This window comes from Lissotriton vulgaris, chromosome 2_2 (assembly GCF_964263255.1).
Source record: "Lissotriton vulgaris chromosome 2_2, aLisVul1.2, whole genome shotgun sequence".
NCBI lineage: Eukaryota > Metazoa > Chordata > Amphibia > Caudata > Salamandridae > Lissotriton > Lissotriton vulgaris.
In genome coordinates, this window is record NC_141688.1 from 317,833,160 (window position 1) to 317,853,672 (window position 20,513).

The 20,513-nt window shown below is 47.0% G+C and overlaps 1 protein-coding gene across 1 annotated transcript in view; it reads left to right on the plus strand.

The window, feature by feature from the left end:
* F2 (coagulation factor II, thrombin) overlaps positions 1 to 20,513 on the plus strand; it is a 270,935-nt gene that overhangs the window by 67,560 nt on the left and 182,862 nt on the right. The window contains exons 5-6 of the mRNA XM_086959673.1: positions 6,888 to 6,993; positions 15,337 to 15,473. Of these exons, the coding sequence (XP_086815799.1) occupies positions 6,888 to 6,993; positions 15,337 to 15,473 (243 nt within the window). The remainder of the gene's footprint in view (positions 1 to 6,887; positions 6,994 to 15,336; positions 15,474 to 20,513) is intronic.

The following is a 20,513-nucleotide window of genomic DNA, read 5'->3' on the forward strand; positions in this document are numbered from 1 at the left end:
ATGAGAGGTTGAGGACACTGGATGAGGGTCTGAGGGTTAAGGATGAGAGGTTGAGGGCACAGGGTAAGACTGAGGAAAGATGATGAAAGGTTGAGGGCACAGGATGAGACTGAGGGTAGAGGATGAGGGACTGAGGGTTGAGGGTGATGGACAGGGACTACGGGTTCAGGATGAGAGGTTGAGGGCACAGGATGAGATGAGGGTAGAGGGTGTCATGTTCTGATGTTAGCTTTTTTCCAGACAGCGCTGTCAACACACAATCTTGGCTGCTTCAGAGCACGGAGGGCAGGCCCAAAAGAGTACTTTCTTTCAGGTCCCAGAGCGCTGCTTGGGGTGTGATCTCCCTCAGAGCCTCACAACCCCTCCCCCCCCAATCCTCTGCTTCCAACCTGCCCCAGCTTCAGTCCCTCAGAGGACCCTTCAAAGTCTCCCTACCTCTCACTCCAGCCCTTCGGGGAGCCCTCCACAGCTCCCTCCCTACCTCTCTCTCTCATTCCCTCAGAGCCCTCCACAGCTCTTCTCCATGCCCCCCTCTCTCTCTCATTCCCTCAGAGCCCTCCACAGCTCTTCTCCATGCCCCCCTCTCTCTCTCATTCCCTCAGAGAGCCCTCCACAGCTCTCCTCCATGCCCCCCTCTCTCTCTCATTCCCTCAGAGAGCCCTCCACAGCTCCCTCCCTCCCCCTCTCTCTCTCATTCCCTCAGAGAGCCCTCCACAGCTCCCTCCCTACCTCTCATACATTCCCTCAGAGAGCCCTCCACAGCTCCCTCCCTCCCCCTCTCTCTCTCATTCCCTCAGAGAGCCCTCCACAGCTCTCCTCCATGCACCCCCTCTCTCTCTCATTCCCTCAGAGAGCCCTCCACAGCTCCCTCCCTCCCCCTCTCTCTCTCATTCCCTCAGAGCCCTCCACAGCTCCTCTCCATGCCCCTCTCTCCCATTCCCTCAGAGAGCCCTCCACAGCTCCCTCCCCCCTCTCTCTCTCATTCCCTCAGAGAGCCCTCCACAGCTCCCTCCCTACCTCTCTCTCTCATTCCCTCAGAGAGCCCTCCACAGCTCTTCTCCATGCCCCTCATTCCCTCAGAGAGCCCTCCACAGCTCCCTCCCCCCTCTCTCTCTCATTCCCTCAGAGAGCACTCCACAGCTCCCTCCCTACCTCTCTCTCTCATTCCCTCAGAGAGCCCTCCACAGCTCTCCTTCATTTCCCCCCTCTCTCATCCCCTCAGAGCCCTCCACAGCTCCCTCCCTCCCCCTCTCTATCTCATCCCCTCAGAGCCCTCCTGAGCTCCCTCCCTCCCCCTCTCTCTCTCATTCCCTCAGAGCCCTCCACAGCTCCCTCCCTCCCCCTCTCTCTCTCATTCCCTCAAAGAGCCCGCCACAGCTCCCTCCCTCCCCCTCTCTCTCTCTCATTCCCTCAGAGAGCCCTCCACAGCTCCTTCCCTGCCCCCCTCTCATCCCCTCAGAGAGCCCTCCACAGCTCCCTCCCTGCCCCTCTCTCCCATTCCCTCAGAGAGCCCTCCACAGCTCTCCTCCATGCCCCCCTCTCTCTCTCATTCCCTCAGAGCCCTCCACAGCTCTTCTCCATGCCCCCCTCTCTCTCTAATTCCCTCAGAGAGCCCTCCACAGCTCTCCTCCATGCCCCCCCTCTCTCTCTCATTCCCTCAGAGAGCCCTCCACAGCTCTTCTCCATGCCCCCCTCTCTCTCTCATTCCCTCAGAGAGCCCTCCACAGCTCCCTCCCTACCTCTCATACATTCCCTCTAAGGGCCCTCCACAGCTCTCTTCCCTGCCCCTCATTCTTATCCCATCAGAGAGCCCTCCACAGCTCCCTCCCTCCCCCTCTCTCTCTCATTCCCTCAGAGAGACCTCGACAGCTCTCCTCCATGCACCCTCTCTCTCTCTCTCTCTCTCTCTCTCTCTCTCTCTCTCTCATCCCCTCAGAGAGCCCTCGACAGCTCCCTCCCTGCCCTCTCTCTGATCCCCTCAGAGAGCCCTCCACAGCTCCCTCCCTGCCCTCTCTCTGATCCCCTCAGAGGACCACCCACAGCTCCCTCTCTGCCTCTCTCTCTCCTTCCCTAAGAGAGCCCTCCACAGCTCCCTCCCTGCCCCTCTCTCGTTACCTCAGAGAGCCCTCCACAGCTCCTTCCCTGCCCCCCTCTCATCCCCTCAGAGAGCCCTCCACAGCTCCCTCCCTGCCCCTCTCTCTCGTTACCTCAGTGAGCACTCCACAGCTCTCCTCCATGCACCCCCTCTCTCTCTCCTTCCCTCAGAAAGCCCTCCACAGCTCCATTCCCTGCCCCTCATTCCTATCCCCTCAGAGAGCCCTCCACAGCTCCCCCCCCCCTGCCCTCCCTCTCATCCCCTCAGAGAGCCCTCCACAGCTCTCCTCCATGCACCTCTCTCTTTTTTTAAAATGTTTTATTTAATGCATATTTATATCACGCGGACTTTACCCAAAGGTGTCAGAGCACTTCACAATAGACCCAAGTACGTTACATGACTAGAATATCACAAATTACACGCTGCAGAAACAAATGAGAAACAAGAACAGGTAAAATAATATAATAGATGGCAGTCACTCAAAAACACAAAAAACACAATAGGATGAAGATCGTACAGACGTAGCTTACAAATTTACAGTAATGAAAGAACTTTCTTCAAGGGAAATGAAAAGGGGTTTATTAGTTCAGGAGGTGTCTTTGGAAGAGAAGAGATTTGAGGTCAGTGTTGAAGGTCTGGGAGGAGGTGGTGGTACGGAGATGAGGTGGAAGCGAGTTCCAGATTCTCACCGCGTTGCCTGAGAAGGATTGGGCCATCGATCTTTCCCTTTTGAAAGGTGGGGGGCTCAAGCAGTAATTTTCTGCATTACGAGATGGTCTAGAGCCTCCAGAGAGTTTCGGTGTATTCGCCAGGTAGCGAGGAGAAGAGGAGTGCAAGGCTTTGTGGGTGATACAGGCAGTTTTGTAGATTGATCTTGCCTCGATGGGAAGCCATCGAAGAGAAGACAAAATGGGTGTGATGTGGTCACTTCTTTTGGCCCCAAATATAAAACGAGCGGCTGAATGGAGAACAGATTTAAGAGAGGAGAGGTAGGATTTGGGGAGGCCAGCAAGAAGAGAATTGCAATAGTCCAATCTAGAGAGAACCAGAGATTGGACCAAGGTTTTTAGGTCTTGCTCCAGAAAGAAATGACGAATCCCCCAGAGAGGGCGTCGTTGGTAACCTGCATTCTTTGCAATAGAATTGATGTGTGAGTGTAGATTAAGCCTTTTATCAAGTATGGCACCCATGAATTTTGCGCTGTCGACAACAATAGGTTTAGTGGTGAGTAATGTCAACTGATCCATCCAAGATTGAACAGGATGAGGAGAGAGTGAGGAAGAGAGGAGGAATTCAGTTTTTGAAGAATTCAGAATGAGTTGATGAGCTACCAGCCAGTTTTGGATAGAGTTGAGAGTAGAATTGAGGATTGAGATATCGTGTGTGGAAGACAACTTAAGATAGATTTGAGTGTCATCCGCATAGAGATGGTAACGGATCACAGATTTACTTATGAGATTTCCCAATGGTTCCAAATAGAGACTGAACAAAGTGGGTGTAAGGATAGAACCTTGAGGGACGCCATGACCTACCGCCAATGAAGACAAAACACTGTTCGCTATTTTGATCATTTGGGATCTGTCCGAGAGGAATGAGGCATACCATTTAAGCACAGTGCCTTCCAAACCCATTCTCTGTTGAAGAGTGTTGGGGGAGAGTGTTGTGATTACAAGTGTCAAAGGCTGCAGAAAGGTCTAGAAGAATCAGAAGACAAGACGCCCCTGAATTGAATATACACAGCACATCGTCGATCACTTACAGCAGGGCTGTTTTAGTGCTGCAGTTTTGAATGAAACCAGACTGGAAATTGTTAAGAAGATAATTATCCTTAATATGTTAGGAAATATGTTTCTCTACACATCTTTCTGTGATTTTCACAAGAAAAGGGAGCTTAGTGATGGGGCGAAAGTAGTTGAGGTTGTTCGCATCAGCGGAGGGTTTTTTAGGAAGAGGGGTAACTTGTCCTGTTGGGCAACAGGAAGGGAGCTTTGGCTGAGGAAGAGGTTAATAAGACTGGTCCAATAGGAAAGAGTATGGGTGTAGAAATCAATGGCAGTGTCACTAGGGATCTGGTCGAATGACTGGTTAGAGGGCTTTGTTTCGAGGATGCATTTGAGGAGGGCATCTTCAGAGATGGGGGTCAACGTTCTGCCAAATGACTAAGGATTTGCGCTCCTCTAGGGGGTAGGATGAATGACCTGATCCACCAGTGATTTCAGTTTTTCATGTAAAAAAAAGATAGCAAATTCTGCTGCTTTCTTTGGAGAATCATCAGGCTTGATGGTTGGAGTAGAGCAGTTAGGATTTTTGATGAGGTCAAATAGTTTTTTGGGTCTGTTTTTGGCTGAGTCGAGGAGGGTTCTGAAGTGTGAAGCTGTTTCATGGAAGATGGGTTTGTGGTAATTTGATCTTGCTGAACGTAGAATAGAAAGATTAGTGGTAGATGGAGATTGTCTCCATTGTTTATCCAGGATTCTCAGGTTCTTCCTTTCTTCATAAAGGGATTTATTGAACCAAGGCACTGAAGAAATAGGCCTATTCCTTTTGCTTTGGAGTGGAGCGACATTATCGATTTCAACTGCATGGACTGAGAGGCAATTGGAGGTGAGATTGTTGACATCCAAGTTCGGGTCTAACCTTGGAAGTGAAAGCGTAGCAGAATCACAAAATGAGTGTCATGGTCAATATTTTTGGTATTATGGAAACAGGTAGCAGTCCTCTTAGGTTGGCCAAGAGATATAGAGTGTGATAGGTGAAGAGAGAAGGGAATGAGGAAGTGGTCAGACCAGTCTACATGAATAGGGATAGCAATTGTAAGCAGGTCTACATTAGATATAACAAGGTCCAGAATTGAGCCCTTAGAGTGTGTTGGTTCAGTGCAGTGTTGGATTAGATCATTGGCTGAGAGAAAAGTGGCAAGGCTATTGGCAGCCGAGTCTTCCAAAGAGCCCCAGTGAAGATTGAAATCTCCCAGGAAGGTCTGTCTGTAACTTTGAGAGTATTATTTGATGCTGAACTTGGGGAGTTCCTCCCAAAAAAAAAGAGCAGTCACCTGGCGGGTGATAAATGGCATGAAATCTGAAGGGGAGGCAGTGCTGCACTTGAAGCTCAGAGACAGGCATTCGAATGTACGGACGGAGCTGTTAGGAAAAGTCTTAAGTTGAAGGGAGTTTCTAAAGATGATTGCAACACCTCCCCCAACTTTGTCGGTTCTGTCATTTCAAAGGATGGTCGATGGGTAACAGAAGATCAAAGATAGTCTGAGACGTGTCTTTGAACCAGGTCTCAGTGAGGAAGAGCAAATCAAGATTGTGGAGAATGATGGTGGCAGAAATGTCCAGTTTGTGTTTAATTAAAAATCTGCAGTTCTGGAGCAAACAGCGCAACTCTGACGAGACTGTTTTGGTTACGGGGGCGATTGGGTTTTTAGGGGTGAGGAGGATAATGTTCTTGTAAGAGCGTGCCAGGATAGAATAAGGCTGAAGATTAGTTCTGACAGAAGAGATGGTCGGACTAGTGCACAGAGTAGACTTACTTCGAGAGGAGAGTGAAAGGGGGGTGGCGTTAGAAGTCTTGTAACTAGCCAGTAAGTTAGTGATGTCTGCAGAAGGCAGATTGTGATTGGCTTTTTTTGGGCACAGGAGCAAGGTACTCCTCGGGAGCTTGGGGAAGTGGGTATTTGCCAAGAGAATTGGGATGTTTGTAAAGTTGGATATCTTAGTGCTTAAGAGTGAGATGGAAGCTTCAAGTTGGGAAATAGAGGAGATAAGAAATCCTAATTTATTTTCCAGAGAGAGTAGCGATGAGCACGGAAAGTTAGGTGGCTCGATGGATACAGGAGGGAGTGCAATTGGGGAGGATGGACAAGGGGTGCGGGGGATATTGCGGTGCACAAGTAAAAGTTGGAGATAGATGGTGGTTGAGAGAGGTTGTTGGTGCAACTGAGGTGGAAGGAGAGTTATCTTTGCTGATATTGAACAGAGGGGAAGAATTGAGATCATATTTAGGAGGAGAAAGGTGAGGAACGAGGAGGGAGGGCGGAATGCGGGGAGGGGAAAGAGGGGAGTCATAGAATGGCAGGAAGTTTGAGGAGAAGAGAGAAGAAGGGGCTGGAAAGGTCCGTAGGCCAGGAGAGGAGAATGTATGAGGACAGACACCAAGCAGAGTGGGGGAGGTTGGTCTAGAGGGTTGTTGAGGAAAGAATATGGTTCTGCTGGGTCCGAGGGAGGGAAAAAGGAGGTGATTACAAGGGGGATAAAGGGTTGAGCAGCATTACAGGAGGAATGGGAGGATGAAGAGGGGTGCAAGGGGTTTGTGAAGAGTTCAGGCTACAAGGAGAGGGGACGCGGGTAGGGAATAAGAGAAGGGGGAAATAGGAGGAAGTATGGAAAGTTAACTGGGAGATCAGGTTGTAGGAAAGGTGGACTAAATAAGGGGGTGGTGGGCAGGGTTAGGTTGGAGGAGGTAACATTGGAATACCGGGAAGGTGAAGAGTGGAAAAGGAGAGTGTTAGCTAGAGGTATGGCTGGCGTGTTAGGGGAAGTTCACAATGGGAGGGGGGAAGAATGGGTGAAGAGGGAGAACTCTCTCTGAGTGAACCCCTCATCTCCCCTCCCTGCCCCTCTTCTCATCCCCTCAGAGAGCCCTCCACAGCTCTCCTGCATGCACCTCTCTCTGTCTCTCGCTCTCTCATTTTCTGTTAGGACCCCCCAATTGCCCAACTGCCCTGTCTTGCCCTCTGAGTTGCGGTGGGCTTGCGGTCCCCTCTGACTACCTGTGTCTTGATCCACAGGTCACTGCGCCTTTGGCATCGGAGCCAACTACAGGGGCAACATGAGTGTGACGAAGTCGGGCATCGAGTGCCAGTACTGGGCCAGCAACTTCCCCCACAAGACGCTGTAAGTGCCTGGGCCAGGTCAAGGGCCCGCCTCTTTAACGGTGATTGACAGCTGAGAACTAGGAAGGGTAGGGGTCAGGGCTGGCTCCAGCAGCACACCTCTGGGGTGGTCTCACTGGCAGGGTGTGTGGGCCCCCAGCACTGGAGCAGAAGGAGGGCGTAGGGTGGGGGTCTCACTCGCAGGGTGTGTGGCTGGCATAGGGTTGGACTGGGGGTGTAAGCAGAGGTGTGTGTAAGGGTGCTAGGTATGGTGACCTGGACATAGTGACTGCTACAGGAGAGGACGAAGGGCCTGTGCAGTCAGGGCCAGCACTGCAGACGTTTTGCAGAACCAGAATAAAGCCACTTAGTAGAACATTGATAGACCTCTATAGTCCAAACAACACATTTCCCCCCACTCTATACTACATGAAAGATAATTGCAATGTGACAAAAGCTGTGGAAAAGGTAGAAGAATCATTGTCAAATATACAACATGCTTGTAAATCTATTAATGCCTGAAATGGGGATTTAAAAAAAGATATTGCCCACAAACAACCCTTTCTTTTACAAAAATGAGTAACCTGATTTTGAACTATTTTGCAATTAAAAGTAGTAAGTCAAAGTCATATCATTCACATTTAAAATGTGACAGAATGTGTTTCCTCGTGATCTTTTTGTGTGTTGTCCTATGACTCAAAAGTTACCTTCAGTAACGCCTTGTCTGGTAGAGACTCTATCTAGCTGCAGATTCCCTACCTTAGACTTTCCCAGGCATCTGACTGGATCTGGGAATTTTTCTTGAGCAGTACCCCTGCGTGTTGGTAGGTGGTGCCGTCCACGTCAGATAGTGACGTGCGCAGTGCCTACATAGGCGTCATCCCAGCGCTCGGCCGTCAGGTACTTTTCACAACTTTCCATGCCAGAAGTGCAGAGCCACAAAGTACACTGAACACTTGTGTGGTTCCCTGAAAGGGGCACAGCCCTGTCCTTAAAAATCCGGTCGTAGAGCAGGCGGATGGGTGGATCAGTAAGGAATCTGCCGCTAGATTCTCTACCAGATAAGGTGCTATTAAAAGGTAATTAACTTGTTTATCTAATGGAGACGTCTAGCCGCAGATTCCTTACCTTAGAATAGGTACTCAAGCAATACCTTCCCGGAGGTGGATCTGTGGACCAATTTCACATGAGGAAGTCCTGCAGGATTGAACAGGCAAAATGCCCATTCCTACAGACCTGACGGTCCAGGCAGTGGTGCTGGGTAAGCGTGTGCAGGTAAGCCTACGTTGCCATCTGGCAATTGTCCAGGACCGGAATCCACGGACTTATGCAGTGGTTGCAGCTTTAGCTCTGGTGGAGTGAACACGCAAAAAAGTCAGAGGTTTGCTTCTGAGCCAGAGTTCAGCAGATTTTGATTCACTAGGTCCTCTTCTGTATGGCACGTCGTTTCTTCACTCTGACATACCCCACGAAAAGTCGGTTATCCAGCCGGAACTCTCGTGTGCGATCAAGGTCGAATGACCACTCTCTTGGGTCTAGGTGGTGAAATGGCTGGTCTTCCGTAGAGAGATGAGGCAGAGCGTAAAAAGTAGGCAGCGGGACGGATTGGCCTATGTGAAATGGAGTGACCACTTTCGTGAAAGGAAGCTCTCCTAGGAAGCACCAGTTTTTTCAAAGTAGACAAAGCCTGAAGCTCATTGCCCCTCCGGTCAGGTTTTATTGCCACCAGGAAGGCCGTCTTGATGGTAAGGAGCCTGAGAGGACAATTATGCTGGAGCTCAAAGATAGCTCACATAAGGAAAGTAAGGACTTGATTCAGGTCCCACGTGGGCATAATAAAGGGAGAAGGTAGAAAGAAATGTAAACCTTTCAGAAACCGATGTACAACAGGGGATTTGAGAAAGGATGGCTGATCAGGCAATTGCAGAAAAGCTGAAATACCTGAGAGACAGCCCTTCAGAGTAACCAGAGCAGTGACTTTCTGGTCAAGGGAAACAATGGACAAGATAACCTGAGAAAGGGGGCAGAAAGGGGATTGATTTGACCTTCTGTACACCATGCCACAAATGTTGCCCAATAGCAGAGATAAACCATCTTAGTGGAGGGATGCCTGGGTGCCAAGATAACGTCACAGACCTCAAGAGGCAGGTCAAAAGCTGTCAACTGCTGGCGCTCAACTCCACGCAGGAAGATGGAGCGTTGACAGGCTCGGGCGGAGAACCCTCCCCTGCTGCTGCGACTGAAGATCCTCCCGAAGGAGCAGTCTGATCAGAGGACCGATGGCCATGCTCAACTGCTCGGGATACCAGACTCTCGGTACAGAGCAGGAATATCGTCGTAAAAATATCGACTAACATAAATATCGCTGCAAAAATATCTACAGGAAGAAATATCGATGACAAAAATATCGTCTGACCAGAATATCGACAGACAGGTAAGTAATATCGTTAACATTAATATAGTTGTAATAAATATCGTTTACAAAAACATAGTTTACAATAATATCGTTTTTTAAATAATTATAAGTAATGTAGTGTTTTTAATGATTATTTTTAGTCAAAGTAGTATTTTTAGTAGTATATTATTATTTAATAATGTATTTTCAGTTGAATTTAGTATTAATAGTTCCGTAGCGGGTTGTGGGTTTATAGGGGAGTAGGGTGGGAAGTAATTTAAATATAATGAAATAATACATTAATTAATGTTTTAAATGAATATAAATAGTGTAATAAAAATTAGTTAATTAATTTCAATTAGTTAATTGAATAATAATTATGTAATTAATTATGTTAATTTTTTTATTATTTTTAGGTGTGTGTACAGGATTTTTTTTGTGAAAATGGTTTTGGGTAAAGGGGTATTTTTAGGGTTCAGGGTCAGTTTTCAGTTTTTGGGTAAAGGGGTATTTTTTGGGTTCAGGGTCAGTTTTCAGTTTTTGGGTAAAGGGGTATTTTTAGGGTTCAGGGTCAGTTTTCAGTTTTTGGGTAAAGGGGTATTTTTAGGGTTCAGGGTCAGTTTTTAGTTTTTGGGTAAAGGGGTATTTTTTGGGTTCAGGGTCAGTTTTTAGTTTTTGGGTAAAGGGGTATTTTGGGTTCAGGGTCAGTTTTCAGTTTTTGGGTAAAAGGGTATTTTTAGGGTTCAGGGTCAGTTTTCAGTTTTTGGGTAAAGGGGTATTTTTTGGGTTCAGGGTCAGTTTTCAGTTTTTGGGTAAAGGGGTATTTTTAGGGTTCAGGGTCAGTTTTCAGTTTTTGGGTAAAGGGGTATTTTTAGGGTTCAGGGTCAGTTTTTAGTTTTTGGGTAAAGGGGTATTTTTAGGGTTCAGGGTCAGTTTTTATTTTTTGGGTAAAGGGGTATTTTTTGGGTTCAGGGTCAGTTTTCAGTTTTGGGGTAAAAGGGTATTTTTAGGGTTCAGGGTCAGTTTTCAGTTTTTGGGTAAAGGGGTATTTTTAGGGTTCAGGGTCAGTTTTGGGTTTTTGGGTAAAGGGGTATTTTAATTATATATATGTATTATTGTTGTTATATAAAGTAATGTGTAAAATTAATTTATATGTCCACATTTATTAAGTTTATAATTAAAAAGTGTAATAAATTTTTTTTAAATAGTTAAAAAATAAAAGTAATGTAATGTATTTTGTTAATAGTACTTATATTTATTTATTATTTAATGTAATTTTAATTATTTTAAAAAGTCGATATTTTTTACATCTATATTAATTACAACGATATTTTGGAGTCGATATTTATGTACTTACCTGTTTAAGTATAGGGTGTCGATATTTTTGTAAACTATATTTTTGCAACAATATTTATGTCAGCTATATTTTTGTTATCGATATTTTAACACCCTACCCAGACTCTCGTACCCAGTCCAGAGACACAATGATGACTTGGGCCCAGTCATTCCTGATCTTCTTGAGAACTCTGGGCAGGAGTGGTATGGACGTAAAGGCGTACAGGAGACCTGAGACCCACTCGTGATGAACAGTGTCTCTGAGCGAGAGCTGCCTTGGAAACTCCTGGGTGCAAAACTACTTATGTGCATTCTCGGTGGTGGCAAACAGATCTAACCAAGGCTCTGCCCTCTGCTGAAAGAGACCTTGCACCACCTCTGGATGGAGACACCAATCCTGATCCAAAAAGGCATCTGTGGCCGAGTTAGTCCGCTCCTTCCATCAGAGAGCCCACCAGATGTTGAACCACTGGGGTTATGCCCTGCTGTGCCAGCCATGTCCAGAGATGCAGGACCTCTTGGAAAAGGGTGCACAACTCCACCCTGCCCAGTTTGTTGCAGTACCCCAGGGCAGTGGTGTTGTCTGTGAACACTTGCACACTAGGACACAATGCGTGTCACATGCCAGGAGTGTGGCGCACTGGTAGAGCTGTGCATGGCTTTCCATACGAGGACACAATGCATGTTACATGTCAGGAGTAAGGTGCATTGGTAGAGCTGTGCATGGGTCCCCACATTAGGACACAATGCATGTCACAGCTCAGGATTGAGGAGCACTGGTAGAGCTGGTGTGAGTCCAAGAACTATAAATCGCAGGGGATGCAGTATAGAAATTAGGACATTTGACAGTGCTTGTGTGTAGGCCTCAATACTGGAATTCCCTAACATTCTGCAGGTGAGAAGTGAGGTGCATTGTGTGAGCTGGGCAGCAGAGACAGAGTGGATCAAGCGGAAGCTTGTCCCAGCTTGTACCCTGTTGTTTTGTCTCGAGCGTGCAAGAGTGTGCGCTAGCCTGAGACACTGTTGTTAACAAAAAAGGGGATGGAGCCCGCCCATTGCGTACAATTTGTTGGCTTCCACAGCACTCTTCTTTATAGCCTCGTAATTCATCAAGGCAGGTCTAACATTATTTCAATTCCTCTCTGTGGAGCAGGGACCAAGCACTGATTCATTTAACTTAAACAGTGCCCATCCGCTGCTCCCGACATGATTGAGGTACTATTTTGTACTTTTTACCTTCCAGTGCCCAGCAAACAGAAGATGTGTGACTAGCAAAAAGGTGCCCAGCAAGACAAACAAAATTGGAAACTTTATAATTTTCTATAGTGTACTTTCTTTATTTTGCTATGACTTCTTTTCTCACTTTGCACTCGCTTTGATTTTGATTACAGGTGCCTTTCACAAAAGATGAGGATTTTCTCATTGCAAAGAGACATTGTTTCTTTTTTATGTGTAATTTCGGAAATGATGCTTTAACACATAACCATGCAGTACACCCCAATTCCCCCACTTCAATCTGCCCTACTCCAATTCACGCCAATCCACCCCAGCTCACCCCATACCAATCAGCATCCTCTATACAATCCACTACAGACCAATCCAATCCACCCCACTCCAATCCAAACCACTCACCCCAATCCACTCCAATCCACCACACTCAAGTCCTCCCAACCCGCACCGCTCCAATCTTCCCCACTCCATTCTGCCCCACTCCAATTCACCATACTCCAATCCAAAACAATCTGCCCCACTCCAATCTTCCCACACCAATCAAAAACAATCTGCCCCACTCCAATCCAGAACAATCTTCCCCACTCCAATCCACCCACTCCAATTCATAACAATTGGCCCCAATCCACTCCAAAATAATCTGCCCACTCCAATCTGCCCCACTCCAATCTGCCCCACTCCAATCCAAAACAATTGTTCCCATTCCAATCCAAAACAATCAACCCCACTCCAATCCATCCCACTCCAATATTCCATACTCCAGTCCAAAACAATCTGCCCCACTGCAATCTGCCCTACTCCATCCAAAACAATCTGCCCCACTCCAACCCACCCCACTCCAATCTGCCCCTCTCCACTCCAATGCGTCCCATGCCAATCTGTCCCAATCCAATCCGTCCCACGACAATCCGCCCCACTCTTATCCGCCTCATTCTAATACTCCCCATTCTAATCCGCCCCACTCTAATCCGCCCCACTCTAATCCGCCCCACTCCAAAACAATCCACCTCACCCCAATTCACCCCACTCCAATCCATCACAATCCACCCGACTCCAATCCACCCAATCCAATCTACCCCACTGCAATCTAATCTACCTCATCTCACCTCATCCCAATCCAGTCCATCCAACTCCCTCTCTAATCCACCCCACTCCACTCCAGTCCACCACAATCCACGCCACACAAATCTAAAGCAATCTACTCCACTCATTCCAAAACAATTTGTTCCACTCCAATCCAAAAGAATCTGCCCCACTCAAATCAAAAGCAATCTACCCCACACCAATCCAAAACAATTAGCACCACTTCAATCTGCCCCACTTAATCCAAAATAATCTGCCCCACTCCTATCCAGAAAAATCTGCCTCACTACATTCAGCCCCACTCCAATCCAAAACAATCTCTCCGACTTCAATCCAAAACAGTCTGTCCCCCCCAGTCTGCCCCAATCAATCAAATCCACCCCACTCCAATCCAAAACAATCTGTCCCACTCCAATCTGCGCCAATCCAATACAATGCAATCTGCCCCACTCCAATCCGCCCCAACACTCCAATCCACCCCACTCCAATACAGTCCACCTCACCCTAGTCCAATCCACCTCACCTCACCCCAATGTAATCCAATCGACCCCACTCCAATCCAGTTGACCCCACACCGATCCAACCCACCCCATCCAGCTATATCCAATCTGCTCCAACCCAGCCTACTTCATTTCACCCCAGCCTACTACAATCCACCCCACCCAATCCAATCCACCTCACCTCACTCCACCCAAATACAGTTCACCCCACCCCAACTCAATTCACCTCAATACATTCCTCCCCAATCTAATCCACCCATTCTGTATAATCCACCTCACTCCAATTCAATTTACCCCCCTGCAATCCACACCAATCCAGTCCACTCTATGCAAATCTAATCCACTTCTCTCCATTCCACCGTACTCTGTTCCACACCACTCCATTCCAGTCCACCCCACCACACTCCAATCCAATCTACCCCACTCCAGTCCAATCCACCCAAACCAGTCTACCCCAATCCAATCCACTCCACACCCCACTTGAATCTGATCTACCCCATCCAGTCCATCCCATTCTAATCTACTTCACTCACCTGTAGTCCAATCCACCCCCACTCTACTCCATTTCATCCCATTCGACCCCAGTCCACCTCTCACCACCATAAACCAGTTCAGTCCACCCCAATCAATCCAATCCACCTAGCCCACCAGATTCCAAGCCACCCCACTCCGATCCAATTAACCCTATTCCAGTCCAATCCACCACACTCCAAATTCAATGCATCCTCTCATGCCCAGTCCAACCCACCCTCTCCACTCCACTTTAATACACCCCACTCCAAACCACCCTACTGTAATCCAATCCACCCACCACAAACCAGACAAATCTAAATCACCCCACTCCAATCCTATTCACCCTGAGTCTACCCACTCCAATCCTCTCCACTCTACTCAATACAACCCTCTCAAACCCAATCCAATCCACCCCACTATCTCAATCCACTCCGACTCACTCCACCCTATTCCACCCGACTCCAATCCACGCCACATCACTCCACTCTCCAACACTTCACTCTAAGACACAGCACTCTGTGACACAGTACTATATGGCACAGCACTCTATGACACGGCACTCTATGACACTGCACTCTACGACACAGCACTCTGTGACACAGTACTATATGACATGGCACTCTATCACAAGGCACTCTATGGCACTGCACTCTATGACACTGCACTCTATGACACTGCTCTCTATGACACTGCACTCTACGACACAGCACTCTGTGACACAGTACTATATGACACGGCACTCTATCACAAGGCACTCTATGGCACTGCACTCTATGACACTGCACTCTATGACACTGCTCTCTATGACACTGCACTCTACGACACAGCACTCTGTGACACAGTACTATATGACACGGCACTCTATCACAAGGCACTCTATGACTCTGCGCTCTATGACACTGCACTCTATGACACTGCACTCTATGGCACTGCTCTCTATGACACTGCACTCTACGATACTCTCTGCCACTGAACCGTGAACTCTACTCCTCTCTACTCAACTCTATGACACTCTACTCCCCCTACTCCACTCTACTCTACTCTACTCCAAACAATCCAGTCTACGACACTCTACTCCACCCACTCCACACTAAGACACTCTATGCCACTAACTTTTAGCCATACTGAACAGCAGCCACATTGGTGCACAACATGGGAAAACACATTGTCAAAGCCAATAGTTCTTGTGTAGGGGAGACCTATTGGCTTTGCCAATTCTGGTTTTTAATTCCCATTGGTTTAATAATTATAATAATTCGATGTGATCATTTAGCTCCTTGTAACCCCGTATAATTTGCTCCTTTCACAGAGTGAACCCCTCAACGCACCCGAACTCCAGCCTTCTGAAGAACCAGTGCCGGAACCCGGACGACAGCCCGACGGGGCCCTGGTGCTACACGAGGGACAGCGGGGTGAAGCGAGAGGAGTGTGCCGTGCCCGTCTGTGGTGAGTGCCTCGAGGCGCTAAGTATCCATTATGGAGAAGTCAGCATATTTAAGTCAAAGTATGGTCATGCAAACAAAATAGTAACAATACCTTGTATATACAGGCACTCATAGCATAGCTGTGAATAGCAGGTATGCATACCACACAGCTAACCAGTGTTCAGTTTATCAAGAGTGCGATGAACGGATGGGAGGCTTAGCTGGCCTTATGCATTTAACCTGAAGGCCACAACAGGTGCCAATCACAAACTCACTGAGATGACCTCCCACGTTTAAATGTCTTCTGGCAGCCATCAGGGCTCAGCTGCAGCAACCCTACCCCAGGTGGAAGGAGGTTCACAGTTTGGTGCTCTCACTTCTCTCCTCCGCTTTTGCACCAAAAGCTGGACCCGGCTTGCACCTTGGTCCATCGATCAGTCTCTATGAGCACTGATACATGATTGATGTTTCGACTGCTAGGGAGCAGGGTCCAGGCCCACCAGGAATGCAGTGCATCCTGGTGCACAGCACTTATTCATTCTGCTGTGCACCCATATCTGGTGCACCCGGCGCAGGCCAGAACTTGGACTGTGCCGCTGCAAGATCATGGCGTTGTGCCCGACGATGCCACTGTGACACCATGAAGCTGTGCCCAGGTGGCCTGGGCTGCTGTGACTGACTTTGAACTGCACCTGAGCAGACTATGCCTCTAACCCAGCAACACGAACTAGCGGGAGGGTGGATTTTGCTGCCAGGAGAAGAGTGCCTTAAGACAGCTCATGAACTTTACCCCCATCGCCCACCACCCTTCTTCGCCCAAAGTGCTTGCATCCAGCACATCTCCCAAGAAAGGAGAGAGAGCCTGATGCATGCTGTGGCTCCCTGCTATGACCAAAGAACAGATGAGACTACACAGCGGTGAGATTTCACCACGCCTCCTGTCGCCTCTAGCCACATCACAAGCCACAAGCTCTCGGAATTCTTCTGTAACAAAATCATCTCCATATACAGCAACTTCGACCCTCAAACGAACCTCGCCACCATTGCAACTTAACTTTCCATCATGGCCTAAGAACGAACCCTGACCTTGTTACATGCCATTACCTTCATCGAAATCACTGCAATCATCAAGACCATCCACTCGGGGGGCCCGTCTGATCCTTGCCCCCACTCATGGCTTCACCAAAGGACTCCTCCTGACCAGTGAATCATAACACCCATTCTCCACGCCTCCATTGACTCAGGCGCATTCTCGTACATCTGGGAACATGTCACCGTCATGCCCATGCTCAGGAATCCATCCGCAGGCCCATCCACACTTTCCATATACAGGCCCATCTCCCTCCTACCATACCCAGCTAAAGACTTAGAGAAACTAATCAGCCAAAGACTCACTGGCCACCTCAGCAACCAAGAGCTCCTCGACACCATGCAGTCCGGATTTAGGCCCAATCAGAGTACAAAAACCGCACTCATTGCCACCACAGACGGCATTTGCGTGATCCTTGAAAGAAGAGACACTGCAGCTCTCATTCTCCTGGGCCCCTCTGCAGCATTGTAGCAGGGTTTCCGTTCTCCCACAGAACTGTGCATAGAGATCTAGAACCTTAGTGAGTTAGGATGATCCAAAAACTCATCTCAGTGTCAGAAATCTAGTTACCTAGCTAGCTACAGTGTCTCATGGATCATTATGGAATGATACATGTATTAGACAAACCAGAACATGATCTTTAGAATACCTCAGGAGTCGTGGAACACATGAACACTCTTTCGTTATATAATCATTTCAAACCAAAACTGAGAGTCAAAGAATACAAGTGCAAGTTTGAAATATTTATTATTCAATGCAAAGTTCTCAAACGCAGTATCTTGTATAATACCAAAATGCAGATTATAAAAATCAGAGTCAACAGCATAGTCACTAATCCATAGTAAGCAAAAGGTGCTAGCATGTTATAATGCAATTTCTATAGAAATCTATATCACCTATATTTCGCGCACCCTATCTAGCATATTATATTATATCTAAGAAGGTCTCATTCGGGCTTTAGCAGGGCGACCCCATACCTCTCAATGTCAGTAGGAGCAGTTCACATCAGCATCTACCAGTTCTCTTCATGCGCAGCACCAAGTGTCTACGTTCATTCCGTGTAACTCTATCTTAAACCCGCGTAGAGCCCAAAATGTTGGCATCAACATTATTTGTGTTATGTCTAATGTCTAATGTGGTGCGAGGATCAGACTTCCCAGCAACCTTGTGTTAGGTTAATCTTAGAGTGTGCAGCTCTCAGTGTGCAGACAGTTGTACCAAGTGTACAAGGCAAAGCTGATAGCTTAGGAATAACATATTATTCTCAAATAAAACACCTCACCACTTCTAGGCTGAAAGCTACAACAACAAGTACGTGTCGTGTGCAAAACTGAAGCCTGAAGGCAAAACGGCTGTTTAAACATGTAATACACTCATGCTAACTTAACGCAATATATGTAATGCAGTATCCATATGACACCCCCCCATTGGTCCGAGCACCGCCAATCATAAGGGAAAAGGCAATACTAAATCAGATACACAATTTGAAAGCAAAATTCAATAGTTTTGAGCTAAAATAAGCCAAAAATATGTATGAATGAATATGTATGAATGAATATGTATGAATGCCTATAGTGGCATCAAATCTAAAAAAAATATCAAAAGTCTTGAACCAAATGTCTTCCGCCCGGTTCAAAAAATTATGAAATGTATGACCAGTTCGCCTCCATTCAAATGTTTGTAAGAGAAAAACCCAAGGCACTCATCCGATATCCAAAGTCATGTGCCACTTAGACGTTATCTCCAGCAACATCACGTGAGCGAACTCTCCATCAGCTGAACATAGTCCATCCCTCCAATTCAGCGAGGGGAAAGTCATATTTCACAACAAAGCATTCCTTCCAGGCATCTCACGATTGGAAAGTATATGCAAAGAAAGTTGCAACAGCCTCCAGTATGAAATCACTGCCATCATCCGAAAATAGTTCAGCCATCCAATTTAGCAATGGGAAAGAACATACGTGCTCCTCCAGCATCGGATCCTCTTGCAACGTCAGAGGACAACTCGGTGGGTTCACCAGAACGCTGTGTGTCAGAAAGGCATTCGCCGCTGCAGAGATCTCCCATTGGCCCAGAACTCCATTTATCGCTGCCAAGGCCATAACTCTCTCGCCAGAACAGATCAGCTCGTGAGCCACAACTGGACGCATTAGCTGATCAAAATCGACGTCAGGAGCAGTCCTCAAGCATAGGCACAAATCAATGGCCCAATCGAAGTCGCAGTTTAGGCAGTGAAACACAGGTTGGACACACGTGAAGTCGGTGAACCGAAATGACAATCTATAGGCCGTGCTTAATGCTGCAAGCGGCAAAGTTCCATAGTAATTGAGCATCCGATTACGGCACAGTGTCAGGAGGCGTTGAACGGCGTCTTGCGCAGGATGGGCATCCATGTTTTATGAAGAAAAACACCAACAGAAAGCCTGCGGCCACAGCCAGCAACACAGGTATTCCACCAAACAAACTCCCAAAAATAGTGTGGAAAAACGTGGGAATAATACCAAAAACTTTTTCAAACGTAGTCACGAGTCCACTGCTTACTAGTTTAAAAAAATGTGCCAGCCCAGTCGTTGAAGAAGCATTAAAAATCTGGTGTACCAGCTCGCAGAAATGAAATGGCAAATCAGTGTTTAAAAGCGCCTGCACCTCTGTGCGGGTGTTAGCTATGTGAAGGACATAAGTTTCCCGGGCCGAACTCAGGGTCACTTGTTTTTGAGACAAAAGAGCCCTTATTCTGCTTAAACCATTGAATTTCGCTTCCAAGGTTGGGATCCGAGGCCAGATGGAGACATCTGAAGAGCCATGCGTGGGTGGGTATAGAACGTTCTTGCAGCATACTACACGCTCTGATACAGTAACTATATAAGCCACACCAATTAATAAACCACAACATAATTCGTTGTTTAAAAGCAAATAACTACCATTAGCTAATAATGTAAATGTGGGCACTACTGCTGGAACCGGCGTGCCTTTTAAAACACATGCTAAATTTGGGCGGTCCTGATTACAAGAACCGTGTAACTGAATGTGTCTGCATATTAATGAATGGTCAGGTGACTGTGTGCATTCCTCACCATTAAGATTCACTTCTTTTCCATCTTTCAGACATCTGTATGTGTATGGTAATGACCAAGCCTCATGTAGGAATGCATTGCCTAGTGGCTCATATCGTCCTATAGCAATATACCGCATACAGTTAGTAAATTTATATAAGGGAAATGGTAATGTAATTAAACCATGAATAAGCCACGTGGCAGTGGTGGTTTCAGCAACAGAAAAAGGTAAGGATTCTAGCTTCTCAATATGTAACATAGAAAACGATGCATCACGCATTGAAAGCATGCGCTGTTTATCAGTAAGATTAAAAGGGGCAAAAAGTGATGAAACGTTCAATGAGGTCCAGGGAACTCGACCAGCCTTAATTGTCTGTAGAGTCCAGGCAAACTGCATTACAGAACGTAATTGATTTTGACCATGGTATAACGTGGACACTTCATCATGTACAATATCAACAACAGAAGAAACAATATTATCCAATGTGTAAATTCTGGAAGAAAGCGTGTTAATACTATTATCAACCACTGCAAGCACTTTTTCCAAATTGGCTTGATCAATAGCCCTCAGGCGTTTAGCTGCTTCGACTCTTGAAAACTTCCAAATTTCATTGTAAATAGCATAAATAAAGCGTTTAGACCTACCCATAGTTGGGCCTTTTATAAAATCATTTAACTCTATGTTTTCATTCAACTGGGACAAATGCAGTTTAACTGCAGCTAAAGTGGAATGTTGTAACCAGTTCTGACACAATTTGCCTACTGAATATGTCGTAACCGTGTGATCTTGGTCAAACCTGGGATCTGGCCTGATGTGTGTAAAACCCTCAGACAAACCCAAAAAACGACTTTGGCAAGAATCAGAGCTTCTTTGCCATAAAAGCCACCCATCCGGATCAAAACTGGAAATATTAAAGGA